The sequence below is a fragment of the Castanea sativa genome, chromosome 1 (genome assembly GCF_040712315.1).
Source record: "Castanea sativa cultivar Marrone di Chiusa Pesio chromosome 1, ASM4071231v1".
NCBI classification, from domain to species: domain Eukaryota; kingdom Viridiplantae; phylum Streptophyta; class Magnoliopsida; order Fagales; family Fagaceae; genus Castanea; species Castanea sativa.
This window is the reverse complement of record NC_134013.1, coordinates 39,037,955-39,064,181: the sequence shown is the minus strand read 5'-3', so window position 1 is coordinate 39,064,181 and position 26,227 is coordinate 39,037,955. Positions and strand designations below refer to the sequence as shown.

Below are 26,227 nucleotides of genomic sequence, written 5' to 3'. Positions count from 1 at the left end.
CAAATTTAATCTCTTGATTATTTTTACATTCTTATGAAATCTAATTCCATTGAATATAAAATTTAGTAACTCCTTATTAAAATTGTAAGGTTTGACAATTTGAATAATCAATTCCCATTAAATCAATCTTAAATGGATGTTTTGTATCTCTTATCAAGATTATGGATTCCGTTTTGAAGAATAGTGTTCCCAAAATTCTACATGTGATTACCTAACGTATTGGGGTATTCATCGTACAAGATCTTACTCTAGCATACATCAAGGTAACTAACATTTCATGTTTGAATTCACATGCCTCTTAGGATTAAGAGTCAATACAAATAGCAATCATGATATTTATTTTTTTTAAGTGACAATTGTGGGTAGAACAAAAAATCTCACAGCAGTCTAGTTCAGTATACACCAAACACTTGAGACACCAACATACCAATCAAAAGTCCAACTTCCATACTAAAGAAAATGATCGTAATTGATATGACATAGTCTTTATAAAATTTTCAGTTTCACTACCAACTGCGAACTAAGGTTTATGAGTTTACAAGAATCTTGATTTAAATCTTCTATACGTGAATCTTATTCCTATATCTAAATCACATATAATGCATCTCATAGACTAAATGCAATGACCAAAAAACTCATGCACCACAGAAAATAAAAGCACTTTTATTATTTAAAGAGCATTATTTCAATTGCTTGTGTGATTAGTTCAATTTGTAATAACGCTTTGTGATATGCCTAGGATGAGTTGGCACCTTAGGTCGGGAGTGGGGGAGGTTAAGGTATGGAAACAACATAAATAATAGACCACTGATCGCCGAGATACACATCTTAAAGAATATGGCCCAGTAGAGCATCTAACCCTAATATGCAAGTTTTATTAGCGCATAAGGCATGGTCTAGTAAAGTTACTCGGTCGTAGAATTCGGTCAATTGAGACATATAGAAATATGCCTACATTCAAGTAACTCCAATGAAGAAAACTATTTGATTGCCAAGCAATAGTATTGATCTATAAGAATTCTTGATGTGTTGCCCAAGCAAATTCGAGGAGCATTCCTTGTCGAACAACTAATTAGAGGTCTCATTGGACCCTATAAAAATAAGTCTACATTACGTTAAACTATGCTCATATTTAGTAAAAGAATAAATCTAGAAACACAATTTGTTTCATAATTTTTTTCACAACTAGATAAATGACAAGTTATGAGTAGTAAAAAATAAATGTGATTTTAGTGGTAGGTCCTTGTAAATGTGATTCTCTATCACTCACAAGTTATCAACTCATTAGATTATGAAAAAAATTATTTCTATATTAAAGTTGTTACTAAAAGAATTCTATAAAACTTTTTGAGCTTACCAACACAGAAAATCCCGACTTAAATATTGAACTTAAGGTCAACACCATACCGATACCCTCCACTCAACTCTATCTTATTTTATAAGTAGTTAATTCTTATCAATCATATAATAAATGTGCATTGAAGACCTTGTTTTACTCCATGACAAAAAGAAATCCCCATAAGAAACTAGGACTGTAAATGAACCAAGCCGATCATGAACAACTCGGGCTTGGCTCGATAAAAAGCTCATTCATGTTTGTTTATTTATAAATAAGCCAAGTTTAAGCCTTAGTTTTAGGCTCGTTTAATAAACAAACTGAGACCAAGCAAAAAAATTTGTTCACGAACAAGTTCGTGAGCTATTAGGCTTGATACACAACAATTCAAGCATAGACTTATTTATAAGTTTATATGTGTTAATAGAATATATCCATTACACATATCTTAATACTGACATGGCCAACATGGGACCAGTATTTATTACTTTTATTTATTTTTCCCTCTAAACTGATTAAGAATCACTTTAAAATATAGTTACATTTAAAAATAAATTAATTAATTAAATAGGTCACATATAATCCTTCCCTATCAATCATCTAAAGTAAAGTTATAAAATATGTTAGTATTTTCTCATTCATAATAGTTACAAACAAGTATTTTTCTAGTTCTTCACTATCTAATGTAAATGTAAAAATTGTATTTTGAATAACTACTGAAACTGTAAATAAAGAATGATGAATGAATGAATTTAATTGTGTAAATTTTTAATTTGAATAATGGCTAATCATAAGTAAAGCTAGATGTATGATAAAATAAATATACTTTTTTTTTTTCATAATTTTAGAGATTTAAATGTAATTTTTTTAGATCTTAAGCTCAAAAACTTGACTTAAGCTTGAGTTTGAGCTTGATATTAAGCTTGAACTTGACTTGACTAATTAATCAAGCCAAGCCAAGTCAAGCTCAAGTTTTTTGGCTTTTTCACGAGCTCAAACTCAAACACTATTTTTAGGCTTGTCACGAGCTCAAGCCAAGCTTGAGCTTTTGATTTTTCTTCACGAGCCAAGCTTGAACATGCACTACTTGACAAAGCTCGGCTCGTTTACAGCTCTACATGAAACCAATTGATGAAAATTATTTTTGAATGATAAACTTTGAAAGTGAGACAATTAGAATCAACTTACTTTTATTATTATTATTATTATTATTATTATTATTATTATTATTATAAAGAAGTGGTGTAGCAAATTTTTGAGCAAACTATTCCACTCTCTACCAATGAGATACTTAAAAAACCTTGTAGATCGATAATGTAGTAAATGGAACTTAGAATTTTTGAACGTACAATACATTCTTCAAATCCAGTAATTCTGCCATCTAGATTTCGTCAAGCAAATTGAATCTGCTTATTGAATATAGTGATTTTAAGTGTTTCTTCTTTTATTTTTGTTGTTAAAGAACAAATCATCAAAGGTTTATAGTATAACATCTATATACCTATGACATTTAAATAGGGCCGAAATGAACCAAATTGTTTATGAACAGCTTAAGCTCGGTTTGAGAAAAAGCTTATTTATGTTCATTTATTTAAACAAAGGTCAATTTTAAGCCTTAAGTTTATGTTCAATTGTTAAATGAGCTAAACTCAAACAAAATAATGTGTTCATGAACATAATGCCTTGATTTAAGTATATATACAATTATAATTTTATATGTATATTTGTCGAAAACATATTTATATAAACTTAAAATTGAATTGTATAAGTTTGGTAATAGGTTCATGTGATATTAAATTATTATTTTATCTTATTGATGATATATATAGTTTATTCATAGTAAAATTTTGTGGAATGTTAAAGAGGTAAACATATATTCATAGTTTTACAATATATCTAAAAAAATATAAGTTAATTAAATAACTTATGAAAAAATTCAAGTTTTTTCAATAAGTAAATAACTCAAGCTTAAACAAAAAAATTTATTTGATGATAAATTTCAAGTTCAGCTTATATTCAAAAAAATTTAAATAATTAAATTTAGATTTTTAGGGCCCATTTGGTACATGTGTTTAAATATTAATTTTTAAATTAAAATTTTTTTTATAAAATATATAAATAAAAAAATATAAAAAAATATTATTTAAAAATTAAAAATTATTATGTGAATGCAGGTAAAAAAAAAAAAAAAAAAAAAAAAAACCTTAATGTTTTACTCAGCTGCCTACGTTTAAGCGGCAAACCATAGAAGGCCAACCATGAAAGAGAAAAGATATAAGAGAAACCTCAAAACTGATTTGATGTATGCTGTTCGATGTTGCATCTAGACTAGACATTTTAACTGACAATCACTAACAGTAAAAAACATCTGCTCTGGAGTTTTAACTTCCAAATTACTGAATGTTTGCCACTATATACAGGTCAAAACTCAGAAAGTACACATCCAAAAGGAATTTGCTGCAGGCCCTTTGCAAAAGTACTGGAAAAGCCGGAATGACCTCTTTTGCAAAGTACTCGAAAAGCGATTTACTCCAGGGCTATGATGGTCTTTCTGGCCGTCCCTGGCGTCCCGTTTCAATGATCTGAGGTGCCCGAATCATTTACAAACTGAGAAGGGAGGGGACTGAGCGAGCACAGAGCTGATCCGCACTGTCCGTGGAAATCACCAAACTCTTTGTAAAAACGCTATTTTTACATATTGGAAATTGAACCCCACTGAAATATCTGACAAATTTCTGATTTTATCTATTTAACATTAGAAACTAAATAATTTTGTTCAATAATTTAACTATGACGAGGTGTGGTCAGTAAGATATGATTATAAGATATGATTTTACCAGTTATTACTTGCTACTTGGTAAGTCGTAGCATAAAATTGTACCAATTTTTATATTCTGATATTACTCTTAATAACTGCTCAGAGTAACAAAATATTTACTGTTTTTTTTTTTTATATTTGAGAATTCAATTTCATTTATTAAGCTTAGCATAATAAAAATAAAGAAATTTATAATAAAAAAAGAAAAGAAAGAAAAAAAAGAATAAGACAACAATTATGAAAGAAACACATTAAAAAAAACAGCACCAAAAGAAATAAACCTCCCCTCAAAGGTTCACTCGTCTCATTATATAGCCATACCCATACGTCCTGGCCTCCTCAAACCCACATATATCCTCTATACAATATCCATTTGCAAACTGAGTGAGTTTAGAGCGCTCTTCACGAGAGTATCTCTCAACAACTGCAAGCAAAGTCTGCTGGCAAGTGAAACGAGTTCGGGTGGTTTGTTTGATCATCACCATTCGTCTTAAACCACTTATTGTTGTTGTTGTTGTCGTTATTGGTCATATTCTTCATCATGAAGAATTCAAACAACCCCATCTCTGTGACTATGAAATCAGAACAAAAGCATTTCCTAACCCACCTCATTTTGGAATTCATATGGCTGGCCAACCCTTCAAAACTTGACTTAGCTGAGAACCCAAAAGCAGACCCTGAAGAGAAATCACAGTTTGCTTTACCAACACTCTCTGAGATTGTCACTGAAACCAAATCACTCATCACCCTCGCCTTCCCTATTATTCTCACTGGCCTCATTCTCTACTCTCGCTCTATCCTCTCCATGCTCTTCCTTGGCCACCTCGGTGACCTCGAACTCGCCGCTGGCTCACTCGCCATAGCTTTCGCTAACATAACCGGCTATTCCGTACTATCAGGCTTAGCTCTAGGCATGGAACCCCTCTGTTCTCAAGCTTTCGGAGCTAACCGTCCAAAGCTTCTCTCTATAACCCTTCACCGCACAGTGATTTTCCTCTTAGTCTCTTCAATACCCATTTCATTTCTGTGGTTCAACATGTCAAAAATCCTTCTTTTTCTACGCCAAGACCCAAATATCACTCACATGGCACACACCTACCTCATCTTCTCTCTCCCTGACCTTTTTACAAACTCTTTGATTCACCCAATCCGCATTTACCTTCGAGCTCAAGGAATTACTCACCCAGTGACGTTAGCCACACTCGCTGGCACTGTTTTTCTCTTACCCATGAACTTTCTACTAGTTTCCCATTACAAACTCGGCGTGGCTGGCGTAGCGGCTTCCTCAGCTTTCTCCAACCTCTTCGCCCTCTTATCAGTTGTATTATATGTATGGGCCAAAGGGCTTCACGAGCCAACTTGGACAGCGCCGAGCCGAGAGTGTTTCAAAGGATGGAAGCCACTGGCTCGGCTAGCGGCGCCGAGCTGTGTCTCAGTTTGCTTAGAATGGTGGTGGTACGAGATCATGATCGTTTTGTGTGGGTTATTAGTGAACCCAAAAGCGACGGTGGCATCAATGGGGGTATTGATCCAAACGACGGCGTTTATATACGTTTTCCCATCATCGCTGAGTTTCGCGGTGTCGACAAGAGTGGGGAACGAGCTAGGCGGAAACAGACCGTACGGAGCGAAATTATCAGCAGTGGTGGCGGTATTTATAGCGGCGATAATGGGAGTATCAGCGATGGTATTTGCGACAGGGGTGAGGTATAAGTGGGCGTTGATGTTTAGCTCAGAGAGAGAGATCCTGGAGTTGACAGCAGCAGCTATGCCGATCCTAGGGCTGTGCGAGCTTGGGAATTGTCCTCAGACAGTGGGGTGTGGGGTCCTGAGAGGTAGTGCCAGACCCACCACTGCTGCTAATGTGAACCTGGGTGCTTTTTACCTGGTGGGTATGCCTGTTGCTGTTGGGCTTGCTTTCTTTTTCTCTGTTGGCTTTTCTGGACTTTGGGTTGGGCTCTTGTCAGCCCAGGTTTGCTGCGCTGGCCTTATGTTGTATGTTGTGGGGACCACTGACTGGGAATTACAAGCTAGGCGGGCCCACTGCCTCACCGCCGCCGACGACGCTCTTGATCATTTTCGATCCGATGCCAATGCCCTTCATGTTCATCAAGACCAGCAACTGCCTTTGATTTCTATTGCTGTCACTTCCTCTTTGTGAATAACCAAAATTTCTTTCTTTTTTTTTCTTCCTAATATTGTGCGTGCTTGATCAATCAGGATTTAGGCGTGCACACTTTTTTTTTTTTTTTTCTTGCGAGAGAGAGAGAGAGAGAGATGGGGGCCGGGTAAAGAAAGAAATTTAAAAAAAAAAAAAAAAACTAGTTTTTATGTTTTTTTCTTTCTCGCTTTATAATTGTTATTTATTTGGTGTGGGAAGGTATATATTATGCTGTTCCTGAATTTTGGCTAGAATTAATGCTTGCTGGGTGGGCTGGCTAAAGGAGTGCATTTCGCAATTATATTTGGCTAGCTTCGTTTTGTAAACGTGTTTATTTTATTTATTAGTATTTTTTTTTTCAGAAGCGTACATGCCGAATACATTTTAAAAAACATCAAAATAACTACTGAATAAATATATGAGAAATAATAAGAAGTATTTGTGTTGCGTAGATAGAGAGATCTGGGGTTGGGGAATGGGGATAAAGGGTAGTACTCGTAATAAGGGAAGAAAAGCCTAGGAAGAATAATTCAAAAGGAAAGCTGTACAAAAGAATTGACAGTTCAACTCAAATGGGGCAATGTCTCAAAAATTCAGACATGTTTGATCTCTATCATATATTTTCAGTCGCGTGGGCTAGACAAAGCCTTTTAGAAGTATCCGAGTGGTATGAATAGCTAGCTGACACATGGCAGCTTTGAGGTCATTTCACGTCAGACCCCCCCCCCTTCCCCTCCTCCTCTATCTATCTCCCTTTTTTAAAAAAAAATTAAAAAAAAAAATTCTCCGTAATAATTTAGCTTAACGTGGTCCAGTGACTTCAGTGGCGGTCGTGTTAGATCGCCCTTATCTTTTTGGAAGCCTCTCCATCAGGTTGGTCCAAACTTGAAAAAAATCCTGCTTTAATTTTCTGCATGTCCAGCCTAGCCTTGTGCCTCAACTGTGCGTGGCGATGGTGAATCGTTCATGGAATTTTCCTCCACCACTTGGTGTTTATCATTGCTTTCTGGTCTGCTCATGATTATTACATAAACGTGGATGCCTTAGCTACTATAAGTTGCATTCGGAAGCTAGTGTTGTGACTTGTGAGGTCATGAATTTTGAAAGAAAAAAAAAATCTATTTATAATTTGGTCATGGATATAAAAGTTATGGCAGAGATTTGAATTCACAGTGTAGATCATACACTGCTTTCCCATGATTATAAATAGGGGTATAGTCCTATATATATATATATATATATAAAAAGAGGGTTGGTGGTACAACAGGTTGAAAAGTACCAGCAATTACGCGACAGCCATGCCTGTAATTATCTCTTGAAAGTTTTCCTCTTGTAGTGCCAATATATTGCCAAGTACGTATACGTAGTACGTACTCTCGTTTTTCTTGCAGCGACTAGTCAAATTAGGTAAAATTATTAGATATTTTTAGAGTATCATAAATATCTATTTCATCCTCTCACGTGTATGACAGATTTTATTATGAATTTAATTAGTGTAACCCACCATTCATATGAGAGGAAAGAATACGCATAATTTGATTTTTGGAGTATGTTTCTGAGTATGTTTATAAATAGGATTTTGATTTTCTCACGTTTTCTAAATATATACTATCCATACACATAATTGTCATCATCAGATAAATATGGACATTCTTGAAAAATGTGGACATACTATGTGAAAGTGTAAACATTATATGTACATCAAGTGGTGGAAAACAAGAATATTCCTTATAAATATGTCGTAGGTTTCAAAAGCTTTGGAGCTTAACTGAAAACTCTTAATATTTTCAACAGATATATTTAGGATTTAAATTTCCTCTTTCCTAACTATTAAATTATCGGCATTGTAGCATAGTTATTAAAATGTATGTATATTATTCCTACAAAACTAATGGTGGAATCATGTCTATAATAGGAGTTCAATTGATAGCCCAATAATAATACTTTTTTGTGATGTTTCATGTCTATGGTTCGAATACTATCTCCCCCTCTCTCACAATTAGTCTATAAAAAAAATAAATAAAAAAAACAAAAAAAAACATGGATATCTAATGACAGTAGACAAATGAACCTAGTGAAATTTGTCTAAGGAATCTATGAAAAATTGATGAGACTAATTTTTTTTCCCTATTTGTACCCGCTAAAAAAATTGATGGATCAATTATAAGAGTCTTGATTTAAACGGAAAAAAAAAAAAAGTAGGATTATTTGCTAACTTAAAAGACCTGTGGGGAATAAAAGGACCCAAATGGGCATATGAGCCTTTGGGCTCTAGCAAGGAGGGACGATCTGTTCATAAGCTAGGAGTTTGCTAAGTACGGGGAATCGGCCCATATGCCGAGGGTCCGAGGATACAGCCGAGGATGAGTTCCTCCTCGGACCGTTCCAAGAGAACTCGGAGATTCACTACAAAGGTCAAGGCAGAATTCTGGAAAGACTGTTGGTTAAAAGGGGGAGACCCTGAACTTTCTAGATGCACCAGTGTTAAAGAAAATATCAAGAGCAAAGGCTGCCACCTCCGCATTAAAGACTCTGCACCTACCTCCCTGGCCGCATTAATGGGGAAGTGACCCCTGAACAGTAGGGCTGAGACTTCTAGTCACTGTCCAAAAAGCAAGGGGGAAGGAAGTATTTAAGGGGGGTGAAGGCCATAGAGAGAGGGGGCCGGTAATTAAGAAAGAAATTAAGAATTGTAATCTTTAAGGAAGAAAGAGAAATAGTAAAGAAAGAGTCATCGGCTCAAGTCCGAGGAGACCCATTTGCGATTATCGTTCATTATTTACAAGTGTTTGTACATAAAAGCCTGTTATCAAGTCCTCAGTATCTTAAATCTAGATTTCTAACCCACGCTCTACAAATTTTCATTGTTTAAGGCTCATTGGGCCTGAGCCCATAATCTTCTTTGGGTCCAGGTGCAATTGTGTACTTACAAGACCAATAGATAGATTTGACAAAAACATGCATTTTAATTTATAGTGATGTCAAACAAAATAAAATTTGGCATTTTTTCACTAATATGGTCGAGAGAGAGAGAGAGTAAAAAGAAAGAATAAGACGAAAAAAAGAAGGAAGAAAAGATGATTGTAACATAGGTAAGGAAAAATTATTTAGTATTTAATAAAATAAATAGACATGTGGCTTGTTTTTATTTGTGAAGTATATAGTGGAGCAGGAATAGTGGAACAAAAAATTTGGACTCTTTTAGATGTGTGTGTGTTTGTTTCTCAATATTACCAAGATTTGGACTCCTTTGTTGGTGCGATGATGACACCAGAATTTGCAGCCTTGAATCGATGTGTAGTCGAACCAAACCAATGAGCTCTGAAAAAACTGGGTTTTTAACGCATCGTTTCATTTTGAGGTTAAAAAAAAACACACACACACACACACACACACACACAAAACGATGTCGTTTTGAGCTAGGGTTTGTGGGGTATAAATACTTTCTTTTCTCTCCAAACACTCTAACTCTCTTAGCCTCAAGCACTTAGAGTCTCACTCTCAGACCTCAATCTCTCTCGGCTCGCCGGTGCCGCTGGCTCTTTACCTCACCAATCACCACAAGTCCACAGTTGCCGCCGGTAACACCCAATTCTCTCTTTCTTTCCCTCTCTCCAAATAGTGATTTTAATTTTTTTTTAATTATAGCAAATTGAAAAGGTGTTGGAAAACATATATGTGTACAAAATACAAATTAAAGAAGTGGAATTCCTTTAGTACTGTTGGTAGTGTGCTTTTATCAAGCATTGTGTAGTACTAGTAGAGTAGTAGTAGTCTTCTAACTTTTTTTTTCAACATTTTTATTTTTTAGGTGGATTGAGCCAAGAGAGTTCTCACTCTTCTTCAACCCTTTCACCGAGAGGTAATCACTGAACACTAATCACACACACTCTCTCTAAAAAGTACTAATTTTTTTCCTGCATTTTGATTTTTTAAGACGACTGAGATTGAGAGAGTTCTCACTCTTCTCCAATCCTTCTCTGAGGTAATTTCTAACCACTGACTATTCAAAATTTTTATGTTATTCTCTTCATATGTATTGGAAAATTTTACAAGGAAATCAATATGATTTTTTATATCAATGTTTCTTTTACTGATTTACTCTACTATTGATTTTTAAAAAAAAAAATTATTTTATTTAATTATTGTATATGAGATGTTACATACTTACATATTGCAGTTGGTGATGGTAGTTGATAAATGGAAAATGTAATTATAGATTGAGTTATTGGGGGCTTTTATTAGTATGCGGTTGTTGATGGGTATATTATATATTTGCATTTGAGTGTTATTTAAACTGGGTTTTTGTTGATTTGGTGAGTGGGCTATTTGACATTGTATTTAATAGAAAAAATTTTATTTGACATTTTTGTGGAATCTTTGTTTTTTTGTTGGTTGAATTTTTTATTTATTAGATGGATGTTGATGCTCCACGTGGATTTGGTGCACCTGGCGACCCCCCTCCTCTTAACCTACTTGAACTTGTAGCACCTATTGGACTTGGTGTATCACTTCTCCTACTGCCACCTAAACAAGGTGGTAGAGACCTATCTATAGTATTGTAGCACTTCATTAAGTTGGCCGGTGGTGATCCCAAGAAGCCAAAGTCTAAATGCAATTATTGTAAAGATCAATATAATTGCCATGGTAGGACAAATGGTACTTCGGGCACCACATGGAGGTGTGTAAGAAGTGGATTTTTCCCCATGATAATAGGCAAAAAACTTTGTCTTTCCAAGCTAAGAGGGAAGGGGAAAGTGGTCCAAATGTGTTAGTGGTTGCAAACTATAGTGAAGAGAGGATAAGGTTGACGTTGGCAAGGATGATCATTATTGATGAATTATCTTTTAAATTTGTGGAGCATCAAGACTTTCAAGAATTTATGAAAATAATTGAGCCTACGTTTCCTATTCCCCATTACACTGCTGTTGCAAGGGCTTGTATGAAAATTTATTCTAGTGAGGTGGCTTTTGTTGGGCTATAGGTTTGTGTGACAACGGATACTTGGACCTCCATATAAAACTTAAACTACATGGTAGTCACCGCACACTTCATTAATATTGATTGAACTTACCAAAAGAAAATATTGAACTTTTTTCCTATAGCTAATCATAAAGGGGATACCATAGGTAGGGTGATTGAGTCATGTTTGTTAAAGTGGGGTAAATACCGGTAGTTTACAATTACTGCAGAAAATGCTAGTTCTAATGATGTGGCTATTGATTATGTGAAGAAGAAAACAAAAGAAAGAGATAGTAGTATATTGGGTGGTGAGTTCATGCATATGTGTTGTTGTGTGCATATCTCAAATTTGATAGTGCAAATTGCAAAATGGGTTGAAGTCTATTCATAAATCAATTGCCAAGGTTCGGAATGTGGTGCAATATTTGAGAGCCTTTCCTTCAAGGTTTGAGAAGTTTCAAGAATGTGTTGAGAATGAGAAAATTAAAACAAAATGTTCGTTGTCTCTTGATGCGTTAACAATTTGGAATTCGACTTATCTTATGTTAGATTGTGCTTTAAAATTTGTGAGAGCATTTAATAGGTTGGAAGAGGAGGATGGGCATTACAAACTTTATTTTTATGAAGTGGATGGAAATGGGAAAAAGCCCATTGGTCCTCTTAACTATCTTGAATGGAAAAATGTCAAAACCTTTTTGAAATTTCTTGGTATATTTTATGAGGCTACACTTAGATTTTTTGGGTCCTTGTTTGTCCTTCCAATACATATTTTCATGAGATAATTAGCATTTAAGATCAATTGCAGTAATTGTGTAGTGTTGATGGGGATCCTCTTTTGAGGAGTATGGAGGGAGAGATGAAAAAAAAGAGAGTATATGATAAGTATTGGGAAAGTATAGATAACATCAATTTGGTGCTTTTGTTGTTGTTGTTCTTGACCTAAGGTATAAATTGAAGTATGTCAAGGTTTAGTTCAAAGAATGGTATGGAAAGGACAAGGAGGATGCGATGAGCTCTAGGGTTTGGAATGTGTTGAAGAGGTTGTATATGAAGAGAGTGGATCAAAATGGGGCCTTGAGTTCTAGTGGTAGTGGTAGTAGTGCTTCATTGTCTAGGGACTCCGGGCGAAGTGTTGGTAATATTTTTGATTACTTTAAAAGCTATAATGCCAGGTTTAAGCAACACTTAGCGGATGAAGATGGTGAGGAATACAAATCTGAGTTGAATATGTATTTGTTGGAATTTTCTAAGGATCTTGATGTGGAAGGTTTTGACATTTTGATGTGGTGGAAAATGAATTCTTTTAGATATTGAGTCATTTTCCAAATTGCTTGTGATGTGTTAGCTATTCTTATTTCTACAGTTGCATCCGAGTCTGCTTTTAGTATGGGGAGGCGTGTTTTGGATATGTTCTGTAGTTCACTATCTCCTAATATAGTTGAAACCCTTATTTGTACTTAGAATTGGTTGAAGGATGCGAAGAAAAAAAGATCAATAAAGCTTTAGAAGTGTATAATGTGGAGGATATGAAGGGTTTTGAGATTGACATCGATAAAAAAAATGTTCATTTTATTTATTGTATGCATCAATTGTTTATTTATTTGCTCAAAGCTTAAGTATCATTTTGTTTTGAATGAAATTGTAGAAATTGTATTAGTTTGCCCAACGCCTTTGGAGGAGGATCCAAGCACCGTTGTGTTGGATTATGATGATTGATATGCTGTTCTTTGCTTGGAGTTAGTTAGTAGTTAGTATTATGTAAGTATACTTACTATTATCCTTCATTTGTGTTAATTATAAATATTTTATTGTTTATAAATTATAAATGTTTTATTGTTATTAAGACGTGTTTGTTTTGTTTTTGTTTAGTATTTTGTAGGAGTTTTAGAATGATTCATAGTGCACAGACTTACTGGACAAATGGACATACTGGAATTAGCATTCTTTTTCCTATATGCTAATTATATTTGTACATATTATTGGTAGTGGGCTTTTCACTAATGGTAGTTACTAGTTAGTTAGGGATAGGATGATATTGGAGATACAAGCAATTAAAATTCTTTTGCCTAAATGCTTATTTAATTTGTATATCTTTATTTTGGCATTTGTTGACAACAACAAATGGTTATGTAATACGTTCTTAAGTGGATATATTGACACTTATTATTATTGACACTGACACACATAGTGAGACTAATGATATTATATGGTCCATGATGGTGTTTTGGAAAATGAACTCTTGTTGAGACAATTTACTATCTATGAAAAGGGTTTAAATGTTTTATGAATGAATACTTCAAAAAGTTTTTATCTATATATGTTCATATGTGAATAGGTTTAAGTATAGATGGACAGGTTTTGATATTCATGTGATAAATGGATAGGTTAATTTGTTTGTTCATGTGATAAATAGACAGGTTTTCCAGGCTTGGGTGGAGTGTTTTTGTCCAGTTATGTTCATGTTCATGTGATAAATGGACATGTTTAAGTGTATTCATGTCTTGAATAGATTGTATACATTGGGCTTGAAAGCCCATTTTTAGGTTAAAATAATAATAAAAAAACATTTTTTTTCAAACCGATTAAATCGATCGCAAAAAACCGCACCACTATAGGTCAGAAAATTGATCTCTATCAGTTCGGTGATAAATTTAGAAAAAAAAGAGCCAATCGAATTGTGCACACCCTTAGCTAGATCCTGTGGGAGGAAGTTATTGGGATAATCAATAGATTTGACACTTATAAGTTGTGTCCAATTCAGAGATTATTGTTTACTTGATAGTGAAGATTGTCAAAATGTGAAAGGTCAGGGGTACAAATGTAATTTCATTTCATCTTGGTTCTTGAGAGGTCACATTAACTGAAAAGGGATAGCTATATAATTTCTTTGACATGTGTCATCAAATGATTGAGGCACAAGAAACATGTCTTTCCCTTTTTTTGGAAAAGTAACTTCTTTTTTATTGTGGGCTTGAACTGGGAGGGCTTATAAAGGGACAATTTCGATGTAGATTTTATCCATATTCTTTTGCCTTAGACATGATGAGATTAAAAATCCACTAAACTATGAAGGTCTTCTCTTATTTGTAATTACTTGAACTTAGATTTTCTTTGTGACCATTTTATATATAGTTGTGAAAGACCGTGCCCCCGGGTCCAAATCTAAAAGTTGTAGGTTTTGGCACTTGTCCTATGCGAATGGGGTGGAATTGTGTTTTTGCCTTTCAAGAGATAGTGGAGAGGATCCTACTATTGTTATTCTCCCTCCTTGGTCAATGGTTTTACAATGTATTCAATGCTTATTTTAATAGAGTAAATAATAAATTAAATTAAATTGAAAAGATACATCACTTTTATTGATGAAAATTGAAAATTGTACATTTCTTGAAAATAACTAAAAATTACATTGCTTTGGTCCTAGATACAATTTTTAAAAAATGCAGCGCTTTGATACCTAGTTACAATCTAAAAAGAGAAGATTACAAAGATAATTCTAATCTACTAACACTTGATCTAAGTTCGGAGGTTAAGTTACATGATTGGGAAGATTTTAGGTACCCAACCTTCTTGGTGAAACCAATCTTCTAGACTTTGGTGCCCAATGATCATATCACATCATTCAAACAGTTTATATCATCTAAAACATGTGATTACAGAAATTGAAATAAGCATTGATAAGCATGGTTAGAACCTATTCTAGGCATGCAAATAATTGATATTGAAAGTCCCAGTGAATATGTATGTGATGTGACAAACCCTAATCTATGAATATATGAACATAATATTTCTATTTGAAAACCCTAATTCTAAGAGCATATGAATGTGTTATAGAAATTGACAAACCTAATTCTAAAAGCATGCAAACTTGCTATTGAAATTGACAAACCCTAATTCATTCAAGGCTATGAATCCTAGATCTAATAAGCTAACAAACAAGAACATGTAGAAAACCTAGAAACCAATCAATTTTAAATATAAAAACTAAGGCATAAAAAGAAAAAAAAAAAAAGGTTTAGAAATCTTACCTACTAGTACAAAACTCCAAGCACTTCAAGCAAGGCAACACCTCAAGGGAGAGAGAGAATTCCGAAACTTTAGGGTGTTTCAATGTTTTCCAAGGGATTTTAGGGTGTTTTTTCAATGCTTTGAACTAGAGGTGAACTGGGGTATTTATACTAAGAGTGGGGGAGTTAGGGTTAAGTCTCTAGGCAATGTGGAACTTAGAAGAATTAGGTTTTCTGAGCAAAAAAGGTAGGATTCATGGCCAACTTGTGTGAATAGCAAGCAGAATTGGAAAAGGAAGAAAATCTGGAGTTCTGACCCAAGTGTCAATCGACACTTGGTCCTAGATCTTCTTGGATCTTTCCTGTTTTGTTTCATTTGTTTCCATTTTCAATTTATACCTGATTTCTTATGAAGTTTGACTTCCTTTTCTAATTTTCTTGGTCCTTAAGTTTAGCAAATTAATTCCAAATATTTTTAATTAATTAATTAATTAATCAATTTTTATTTTACAAGGAATTAATAAATGCTTTAACTTGGATTAGATTTGCTGCGTGCAAGTGAAATCTACAGTTAAAACTTGTTTCTTATCTTTTAATCCGGTGGTCCAATTATTACTTATGAACTTTCATTTTGATTGTTATGACCTTAAGATTTGTTTTTTGAAAAGTATTTTGAGAACAAACAACCAAAATTACAATTTTGCCTTGGAGACATGTAATGGTGATCCCATGCAATGCGATGTGAGTTTAGGTCAAATGGGAGTTACAAAATGGGGTGTCTACAATAGTTCCTATCAAGACAATGATTGTGAGAATTCGTTGCTTAGACTGTAAGTATCAATTGGAGATGGTCGAGATGAAGCTTGTCCAAGTGGAAGAGGGCAACAAAATGGTCTGGGTAAAAGCTTTGGGCTTACTTTTGACTAATTGAAGGCCTTGAACAAAGTGGAATATTTGAAGAGGGAGCTGAAAAGCAAGGAGAAGGAGTTTGAGGTTGAGTGGATTTCCAACTCCATGAAGGATGAACTACTTAGGAAGGTATGGCAGAAGGTGAGGGACCCCACACTGTTGTTGTTGTTAAATATAAGGTGTGTGAGGAATTCAATGATGAGAACTTCTCCTACAATTTTCTACATATTTTATGTTTTCAAATTCATCATGTTTGAAAACATGTAGAGGGTAAAGCGGCAGAGATAAGGAGGAGGGGTGGGACTAGTGAAGTAGAAAGGTGGGTGGAGTGATGAAGAGGGGGTGTAAGGTTGGGACAAGTGGAGGTAGGGTATAAACATTCCGTTTCACAATCTTCATTTCACCTCATCTAAGGGCAAAATTGTAATTTCACGTCCTGAGAGTAATTTTGACCATTGGGCTTATGTCATGAATTTTGATCAGAAAATCTGATTGAAAGATATGACAAAATCAAATTTTAATTGCCAAGATGCACCTACATGATTGAGTCTAATTATGTGTGATTATGAATAGTTAATTTTGATTGGTCCATAAAGAATTAATTTAAATTAATGATGTGTCAGAAGTTTATTGGATTGGATTTAAAATAATTATGAAGGTGCACACATTGGATAACTTAGAATATTAAATATAAATAGTTTCTAGATAATTGTTGAAAATATCATTTCTTAAATGGATAATTAGACAATAATTGGGACTTAGTAATATTAAAATAAGGTTATTCTGGCTAGAAATTAGCAATAATTCAAAAAGTTCCACGTGCAATAGCTAATTTACAACAAAAATAACTGTTGGAGATTCAAATTAAAAATAGCAAGTTGGCGTGCCATAGGTACCATTTCTCAAATTTCCCTCCTAAATTTAGCACCCTTTCAAATTCAAATCTTCCCTAGCTTTGAGCCATCTCATCTGCAGAGGCTTCACCCTTTCTATAAATAGAGAATGGGTTTCACCATTCAAGGCACCCCATTCCCATAGAGCTCTAGAGGAAGCAACTAAGTACAGTCATTTGCAACTTGTCTTCCTAGATTCGGTTTATGATCAAGTCTTTTATTGCTTTCTCTCTAGAACTCTAGTGAAATCTTTCCCTTTTTTTTTGTTTATATTTTATGCAGGTGTAATTTAGTGTTGTTATTGTGTTTGAATTGATATGTTTTTACCTTTTATTTTGTTGTTATCATGCTTGAGTAAACATGTTTTTCTATGATGTTGTTATGATAGTTAGGATTGAAATGTGATCATGCGTGCATGTTGCTTCACTAGCTCATGAAGTGATAACATGTTAGATCTTAAGTTGTTATTAATTTTATGCAAAACCATGTTTGTTCTTACCATATTCTTAAGTTCCCATGCATGCTATAATATATTCCTCTAAGATTTTCTTTTGGTGCCAAGTTCACTTGCTAGATTCATAATCCTTTGAATCCCACCCAAAAACATGTTTCTCTTTTAATTTCATTAGCCATGATAAATTTATTATTTTTAATCATTGGATACAATCATGTCATTTTCATATGCTTTCTTTTCAATTCATGATCACAAAATTCAATTTCTTGTTTTGAACCATACTCTATATTGAATGACATGGTTTAGTTGTTAGTGATGTCATAATGTGTGATGTGATATGTCAATTGGACATCATAGTTTAGAAGATTATTTTTACTAAGCAATGTGGTAACACCTTCCCACCTTATAACTTAAGCTCCGAACTTTGGTCAATAAGGGTTCATAAACTAGAGTTCTATCCATGTAGTTTTACATTTTATAGAATGTAACTAGGACCAAATCCATCTACTTCTTAAATTATATCTAGGATCAAGGCCTTGAAATGTTATTTTTCATTTTGATATAAAATATAGTTATTCAATAAAATACATTTTATCATATGGTTTTCTTACTTTATGCAATAAGTGGAAACTCTATGTAAAACTCTCAATTTAAGGGGGGGGGGGGGAATACAATTATTATAATCACCACCTTGAGAGGTATTAACATGATCTCACCCATTCGCATAGGTTTGGTCCAAAATTCCAAATTAAACTGGAAGGAGGGCCAAGGTCATGGTCTCTCACACAGGGATGGTATTGGGGTAAACAATGAAGTGAGAGAAAGAAACAGAGCCTGGTAGAGGAGAGAGAAAGGGATTAGAGGAGGGAGAGAGAGAGAGAGAGAGAGAATAGCTTAAATGTGGTTAAGCTTTTAAGGTTTAGTAAAGTTCATCAAATACATTGCTCATGACAACACTTTCCGGCTTCGTAAGGTGCCACCTAATAGTTTAGAGCCAAATTTTGTCCTTGTGTCATAGTTTAAAAAAAAAAAAAAAAAAAATTCAATTGTTAAAACAGGTGGAGAGAATGGATTTAAAAGTTAGTTATCCTCATAAAAAGGAGATCAAATAATGTTATTTAATTCCATAAAACCATTTAAAAAAAAATTCTAATGGGTTCTCAAAAGCAAAATGCAACTTTCCCTATTATTTGTTACCAAAAAAAAAAAATTAAAAAAAAAAATCAGAAATGATTGTTTAAAAAATTATTTAAACCATAAAATTTTAATATTTGTATAAACTTAATTGTTTAACTGTGAAAAATTACATGTTTATGACAACTATTGATTTGATTATTTATAATAAACAGTAGTGATTTTTTATTTTCTTATTATTATGTATTTAATTAAAATGCAATTATAATTTATTTTAATGAATTGAATTGGATTATCTTAGGATTTTATTATTTATTATTTAATATGATTTTATTATTATAATTTATATTTTTAAAAGGTGTTGAGATTGGTTAAATTATTACTTTTGCATAAATTACAGATTAACAAATAATATTATAGTGACCTGTCCAAGAAACTCTATTAGATAAAATTATTTCAAGTAAAATTATGTGAAATTTGACTTAGAAAATCTTACTACAAATCTGAGACAAAAGACTAAAATTTTTATATTACCAAATTATGTGTCTTTTGTTGAGTTTTGACATGTCTTAAAGTAGTAAATGAAGATAAAGTTAAACACACAAAGTCTGCTAAAAAACAATTCAAGAAAAGTGCATATTTTTAACATATATCTCGATATCTCTTGATCTATTGTTTAGGGAAAGAGAGGGAGATATTAAGAGAGTAAAGATCAAAGAGAGTATTTGCATAGTATTTTTACAAGATAATTCTTTACAAGTGATCTCATCATCTCATAGCAATAGCTAGTCCCCCTTAATATGATGTACAATCCGTTATAAACAACTAGATCTAACTAATTACTATTGCTACATCAACTATAACTAATTACCATTGCCACATCAGTAATTATCTTAACTAACTTCCAAATCAGACAAGCTTGGACAACACAGTGCACGGTGCACAATAGCAGTTTGAGTCACAACAGAGTTAAACTTATCAACCTCCCCCCTCTCCCACTACGTAGTGGTAATAATATATATATTTTTTATTTTTATAATTTTTTAGTCATGTGATTCAAACTCCACCTCTCCTTATTTACCCTAAAAAAAAGAAAAAAAGAAAGAAAAAGAAGCACTTTTAAGACGTTATAGGAAGACAAGTATATGGGCAGCATAATTGCCTTTGGGACAGTTGCAGAAGTTGTGATCATGTTCAAGGTGGCTCTATGTGGAATTTACATAGAGTTAGCAAAGCCGTCGAAGTGATTACAGTATTACACGTACGTGTTTCTTTAGTATAAAGAATTTTAGATACAAGGAAGATGAATATCTTTCAAATTGTAAAACTCTAGAAACAGGATACCTGTGCAAACTTTTGAAAGTATGAGATTGAGACTTGAAAGTTATTCCTAGTGAAGAGGAAGAAATTAAAGTGGACGGCCAGATTTTACAAGACCTACCATGGGCAACTACACTAGGTTGACGAACGGAAAGATGAAGCGACATGACGACACGTATCGCAGGTGGACGGATGGTCTGTGGAGAATGGATCAACTACAGTGGATGGATAATGGTGTGGACGGGTGCTAAGGTGGACGATGGCAAAAGCCACGTGGCACCTACATTGTTTATTTGGTCCTTAAGGAACCTCAAATGGAAATAGCTTGTGTTCCACGATTAACTCTAGTCAACAGAACCTCTATATGGAAAAAGTCTCTTAAAATATGCGCATTTATGAGGATATTCTCTACAAGGAAATATGCTTCTTTGCTAAGGAACCAAGGTTGGTTCCCCCCACTACTATAAAAACCCAAAACTCTCATAAACCAAGGTACGCATAATTCACCCTAGTTCTGACACTCTAGAGTTGTGACAGTTTTCTGACTTAACCTTTGGAGGGTATTTGGCCGGTACCACACTAGTACTCTTTTGAGGTCTTCTTTTTCAGTGTTATGCAAGTATTGTTCTGGACATGTGAGGACTGTGCAGCTTATTGACGATTTTCGGCATCATCAGTGGGCGCCATTTGTGGGAAACTCTAGAAAGGCCATACTACTGATTCCCAGACAAAAAGTTGCATAGTGTTTACTCGCTCGATGGCAACCACCACCACCAACAACCAAGGAGACGAACCCCGTACCGCGACCTTTGAGAGATAGGTCCAAACTCTTGTTGCGGTCGTTGAACGCCTCACCAAGCAGAACCATGACTTAGAAGAGCAGCTACACCAAAAGGACGATGAACCCCGAAATCAAGAAGAGGAACATGAGGTCAACAACCTTCTGTACACTCACGATAGGTGGAATAGGGAAGGGCTAGAAGGAAGTAACACCGTGAATAGGCCAACAGCCACAGATATCGCCCCCCGAACCTAGCTGTAGACATGCAGATGATGAGGGAGCAAATGGACCTGATGATGAATGCCCTCAAGGGACGGGTATCAAGCGATCTCGACGAACTTGTGCACCAGACGGATTCACCCTTCACTGCACCTGTTACTTCATTCCCTTTCTAGCCGAAGTTCCGTATGCCGCAATTAAAAGCCTACGACAGATCAAGGGATCCTTTGGACCACTTGGAAACCTTCAAGACCCTAATGCACCTGCAAGGCACAGCAAGCGAGATCATGTGCAGGGCTTTTCTCACTACATTGAGGGGACCTACAAAATTTTGGTTTAGCAGGTTGACCTGAACTCCATAAGCACCTTTAAGAAGTCGACCACATGCCTGATGAACATCAAGCAACGGGAGAATGATACGCTAAGGTCTTACATCACTCGCTTCAACAAAGAAGCCCTCTCGATTGATGAAGCTGATGACAAGATACTCATGGCCGCATTCACCAATGGGTTATGGAAAGGGAAGTTTTTGTTTTCCTTTTACAAGAACGACTTGAAGACCATGTCGGATGTACCTTACAAGGCTACCAAATACATGAATGCGGAAGACGCACTACTTGCGTGGGAGGAGAAGCCCAAGAAGAGGGAGAGACCAAAAGAAACACGATAAGAAAGGGGACAGAAGGCCACAAGAATGGGAGACAGGCAAGAGGATAGATGCTCTAAGCCCCTCATGGGAAGATTCACAAACTTCACCCAACTAAATGTCCCCATCTATTAGGTGCTCATGCAGATCAAAGATGAAGGATCTTTGACGTTTCTTGGCAAGTTGAAAGGTGACTTTAACAAGGGATCCTAAGACAAGTACTGCCGTTTCCATTGAGACCATGACCACGATACGTCCAAATGCTACGATTTGAAGTAACAGATAGAAGCCCTAATCAGACAAGGAAAATTGCAGAGGTTCGAAAGCAAAGAGAAGATGGACCAGCCACAAGAGTAAGGACCTCGAAGGGAAAATAAGATCCCTAGACCGCCCATAGGGGACATAAGGACGATTGTAGGGGGCATCGCGATTTCCTATTTGACTAGGAAGGCACGCAAGACCTACCTCCGGATGGTTGAAAACATTCAGCTGACAGGATTGGTCCTGAAGATAGTGCGCATCGATAACCCTGTAATCGGGTTCTTAGAGGAAGACGCTCGTCACCTTCATCATTCGCACAATGACGCGCTCGTTGTGAGCATACAGATTGGGGACTACAACACTCACAGGGTCTTGGTAGACAATGGGAGCTTTGTCGGCACACTATACTACTCGGCATTCCAGCAGATGAGGATTGGGAGAGAACAATTGATCCCAACTAATGTACCTTTTGTTGGATTTGGAGGAACGAGAGTGTACCCACTTGGCACAGTCACATTATTTGTAACTATCGGCGATTACCCTCAACAGATCACAAGGGACGTTGCGTTCCTAGTTGTGGACTATTCATCCGCGTACAATGCCATTTTGGGCTGCCCAACTCTTAATTTATGGAAGGCCGTAACATCCACTTACCACCTAATGATGAAGTTCTCCACCAAGTACAGAGTAGGAGAAGTGCGGGGAGATCAAGTAGTGGCGCGTAAATGTTACATCGCCATGCTGGAAATGGACAACCATTTCTCAACAACGTGCATTGAGGAATAGCGAACGATGGTAGAACTAGAAGAAAGGTTGGAAGAGGTGCTCCTTGACGACTCTAAACCCAAATGGGTGACCAAAATAGGTACTCTTGCTAGCCCTCCAGTCCGTCAGGCCCTAGTATCATTTTTAAGGGAAAACCAAGACGTCTTTGCTTAGAGCCATGAAGACATGCCTGGGATCGACCCTTCGGTCATAGTCCACAAGCTAAACGTATCACCCTCTTTTTCTCCTATCCGCCAGAAGAAGCGGGTGTTTGCTCATGAACGGGACTGGGCCATAGCGGATGAGGTTCCCAAGTTACAAGAGGCAAAATTTATACGAGAAGTATACTACCCCGACTGGCTGGCCAACGTAGTGATGGTAAAAAAAGCCAATGGAAGGTGGAGAATGTGCATGGATTTCACGGATTTGAACAGGGCATGCCCCAAGGACAACTACCCACTTCCCCAGATTGACATCTTGGTGGATTTAACAGCGAGACACCAACTGCTGAGTTTCATGGATGCATTTTCTGGATACAACCAGATCAAGCTGGACAAAGCTAACCAGGATAAGACTTCTTTCGTCATAAGCCAGGGTCTATTCTGCTATAAGGTAATGCCATTCGGCCTCAAGAACACAGGTGTAACATATCAAAGGCTTATGAACAAGATGTTTGCGCACCAGATTGGGAGGAACGTCCAAGTATACGTGGACGACATGTGAAAAAAAGTGTACGGGAGGATGACCACCTAAAGGACCTCAAGGAGACTTTCGAAGCCCTTAGGCACTATAACATGAAGCTGAATTTGAGTAAGTGTGCCTTTGGAATGGCTTCAGGGAAGCTCTTAGGGTTCATGGTGTCCCAAAGAGGGATAGAAGCAAATCCGGACAAGATACGAGCCATCATGGAGCTGGCTCCACCAAAGACCATCAAGGAGGTACAGAGTTTGAACGGTAAGATTACTGCATTGAACAGATTCGTTTCAAAAGCAACGAATAAGTGCCTTCCCTTCTTCAGCACCTTGAAAAAGCCCTTTGAGTGGACGACTGAGTGTCAACGCGCATTCGAGGATTTGAAGGCATACCTCTCTTCTCCACCTTTGCTAAGCCCATCCAAACTAGGAGAGGATTTGTTCCTCTACTTAGCCATCTCTTCAGACGCTGTCAATACGGCCTTAGTCAAGGAAGAAGATGGGGTCCAGAAACCAGTATACTCCACAAGCCAAGTGCTCCAAGGTGTAGAAGAGAGGTACCTACCTATGGAGAAGCCCGCCTTCGAGTCGGTAACTGTAACACGTAAGCTCAAACCACACTTCCAAGCCCACACTGTAGTTGTCTTGACAAAAAAACCCTTGCGAAGAGTAATGAGCAGTTCAGAGGTGGCTAGATCCATGGCGATATGGGTGATCAAGTTGAAAGAGTTTGACATATAGTATCGCCCGGTACAGCCATAAAAGGACAAGTTATTGCCGACTTCATTGCAGGATTCACCCACATGGACGAGCAGGGGGCAGAAGGGAACCCCTTGTGGATGATCCACATGGACGGGTCATCAAATAAATAGGTAGGAGGAGCTGGTGTAGTACGCCGCAGCTCGGAACGAGACGAGGTTGAGTGCATGGTCCGACTTGACTTTCCCATAACAAACAATGAGGCCGAGTACGAAGCTTTGATAACAGGACTGGATCTTGCATAAGCCGTTGGGGCCATGAACGCAACTATGTATTGTGATTCCCAAATGGTCACTAGTTAGATTAACGGCGGTTATGAGTGCAGAGTAGAACGGATGAAGGAGTACCTCAAACAAGTGAAGAATCGAATGCACAACCTCAATGCCAAATTCGTTCAAATCCCAAGGGAGGAGAATGAGCGAGCCGATCGTCTTGCTAAGGCGGCATCAGCAGAGCATATGTCTTTTCCTAGTCAGGTACTTTTCTTTGTTCAGGACTCACCAATAATAAGCACCATAGTGTGCAGGAGATAGGTATCGAGAATAATTGGATGACACCAATCACCTCCTACCTAAAGGACGGCGTGTTGCCTGACGATAAGGAAGCTGCAAGGAAGTTGAGGGTCTACGCTACACGATTCGTATTGATCAAAGATGTCTTGTACAAAAAAGGTTTCTCCCGCCCATACTTGAGGTGCCTTACCCCTAAGAACTATGTCATGAGAGAGGTCCACGAAGGAGTGTGCGACAACCACTTAGGATCGTGATCCTTAGTTCACAAACTGATTAGGGCTGGATACTATTGGCCCACCATGTAGAAGGATGCCCAGGTGTATGTCAAAACTTATGACAAGTGTCAAAGGTTCGGCAACCTCATTAGGCAACCAATGAAGGAGTTCATACCAATGACGACCCCATGGCCTTTCGCTCAATGGGGACTGGATATCATGGGACCATTTCCTATAGTAATCCGGCAGCTAAAATTCCTACTAGTCGGTATATACTACTTCACCAAATGGGTAGAAGCTAAAGCCCTGGCTACCATCACGGAGAAGAGTGTCCGCAGCTTTGTATGGAGGAACATCATTTGCAGGTACGGTATACCTAGAATCCTGGTTTTAGAAAATGAGAAGCAGTTCGATAATGACGCATTTAGAGACTTTTGCTTGTAGCTTGGTATCAAGAACCACTATTCATCGCCCGTCCACCCTCAGGCCAATGGCCAGGTTGAGGTTATGAATCGATCCTTGCTGAAAATCATCAAGACTCGGCTCGAAGGGGCAAAAGGATCTGGCCAGAAGAATTTCCAAGCTTGTTATGAGCATATAGGATGACGGCTAGGACACGTACATAAGAGACACTGTTTTGGCTTGCGTATGGAAGTGAGGCGGTTATCCCGGCTGAGGTAGGACTCTCAAGCTACAGAGTAGTGAACCATGATAAGGTGAGGAATGATGAGGCAATGCGCCTGCAGCTTGATATGGTGGATGAGGTCAGAGTGATGGTTGAACAAAGGTTAGCATGGTACCAAAACCTCATGGCCAGGCACTACAACTCCCGGGTGAAACATAAGGACTTCCAGGCAGGAGACCTCGTCTTGAGAAAAGTAACAAGCGCCACCAAAGACCCTTCTCAAGGGAAGTTATGACCTAATTGGGAAGGACTGTATAGGATTGCATCATGGCATAGGAAGGGCACCTACCACCTCGAGACACTAGACGGAAAGAAGTTGCACCATCCATGGAACGCAGAGCACCTAAAGAAGTACTACCAATAGACAAAGATCACAAGTGACGACACTCTTCATCATCCAGTTTATTTCTATTTTCCAGTTTATTTCTTTTTTGGTTTTTATTATTTACAATATTTTTTGTGACCCAAGGGGTAATTTTATTATTTTTGAAAAACAATTTCTACTTGCATGCTTAACACAATAAGATGAGTTATTCAGAACACGTTACATGTGTCTACTGAGTTATATTTATCAAGTCCATAAAATGAAAGGATCGCTAAGTCCACAGAATGGGCGGGTTCATCCTAAGTGGATGACTTATATTCAAATCCACTAAGTGGATGGGTTCATCCCAAGTGGATGACTCCGCCAAGTGGATGGG

General features: G+C 36.6%; 3 protein-coding genes across 3 annotated transcripts; all 3 read left to right on the top strand.

The window, feature by feature from the left end:
• The first annotated feature begins 4,695 nt into the window (after positions 1-4,695).
• LOC142622661 (protein DETOXIFICATION 51-like) lies at positions 4,696-6,370 on the top strand. Its single transcript, XM_075796182.1, has one exon. The coding sequence runs from the start codon at positions 4,696-4,698 to the stop codon at positions 6,313-6,315; it is 1,620 nt and encodes a 539-aa protein (XP_075652297.1). The 3' UTR covers positions 6,316-6,370.
• A 15,738-nt stretch (positions 6,371-22,108) lies between these two features.
• On the top strand, positions 22,109-22,684 carry LOC142626635 (uncharacterized). The gene has a single exon (XM_075800362.1). The coding sequence runs from the start codon at positions 22,109-22,111 to the stop codon at positions 22,682-22,684; it is 576 nt and encodes a 191-aa protein (XP_075656477.1).
• Positions 22,685-24,449: 1,765 nt separating this feature from the next.
• On the top strand, positions 24,450-25,285 carry LOC142626604 (uncharacterized). The gene is made up of 2 exons (XM_075800361.1): positions 24,450-24,590; positions 24,932-25,285. The coding sequence occupies exons 1-2, from the start codon at positions 24,450-24,452 to the stop codon at positions 25,283-25,285; spliced, it is 495 nt and encodes a 164-aa protein (XP_075656476.1).
• The last annotated feature ends 942 nt before the right edge of the window (positions 25,286-26,227 follow it).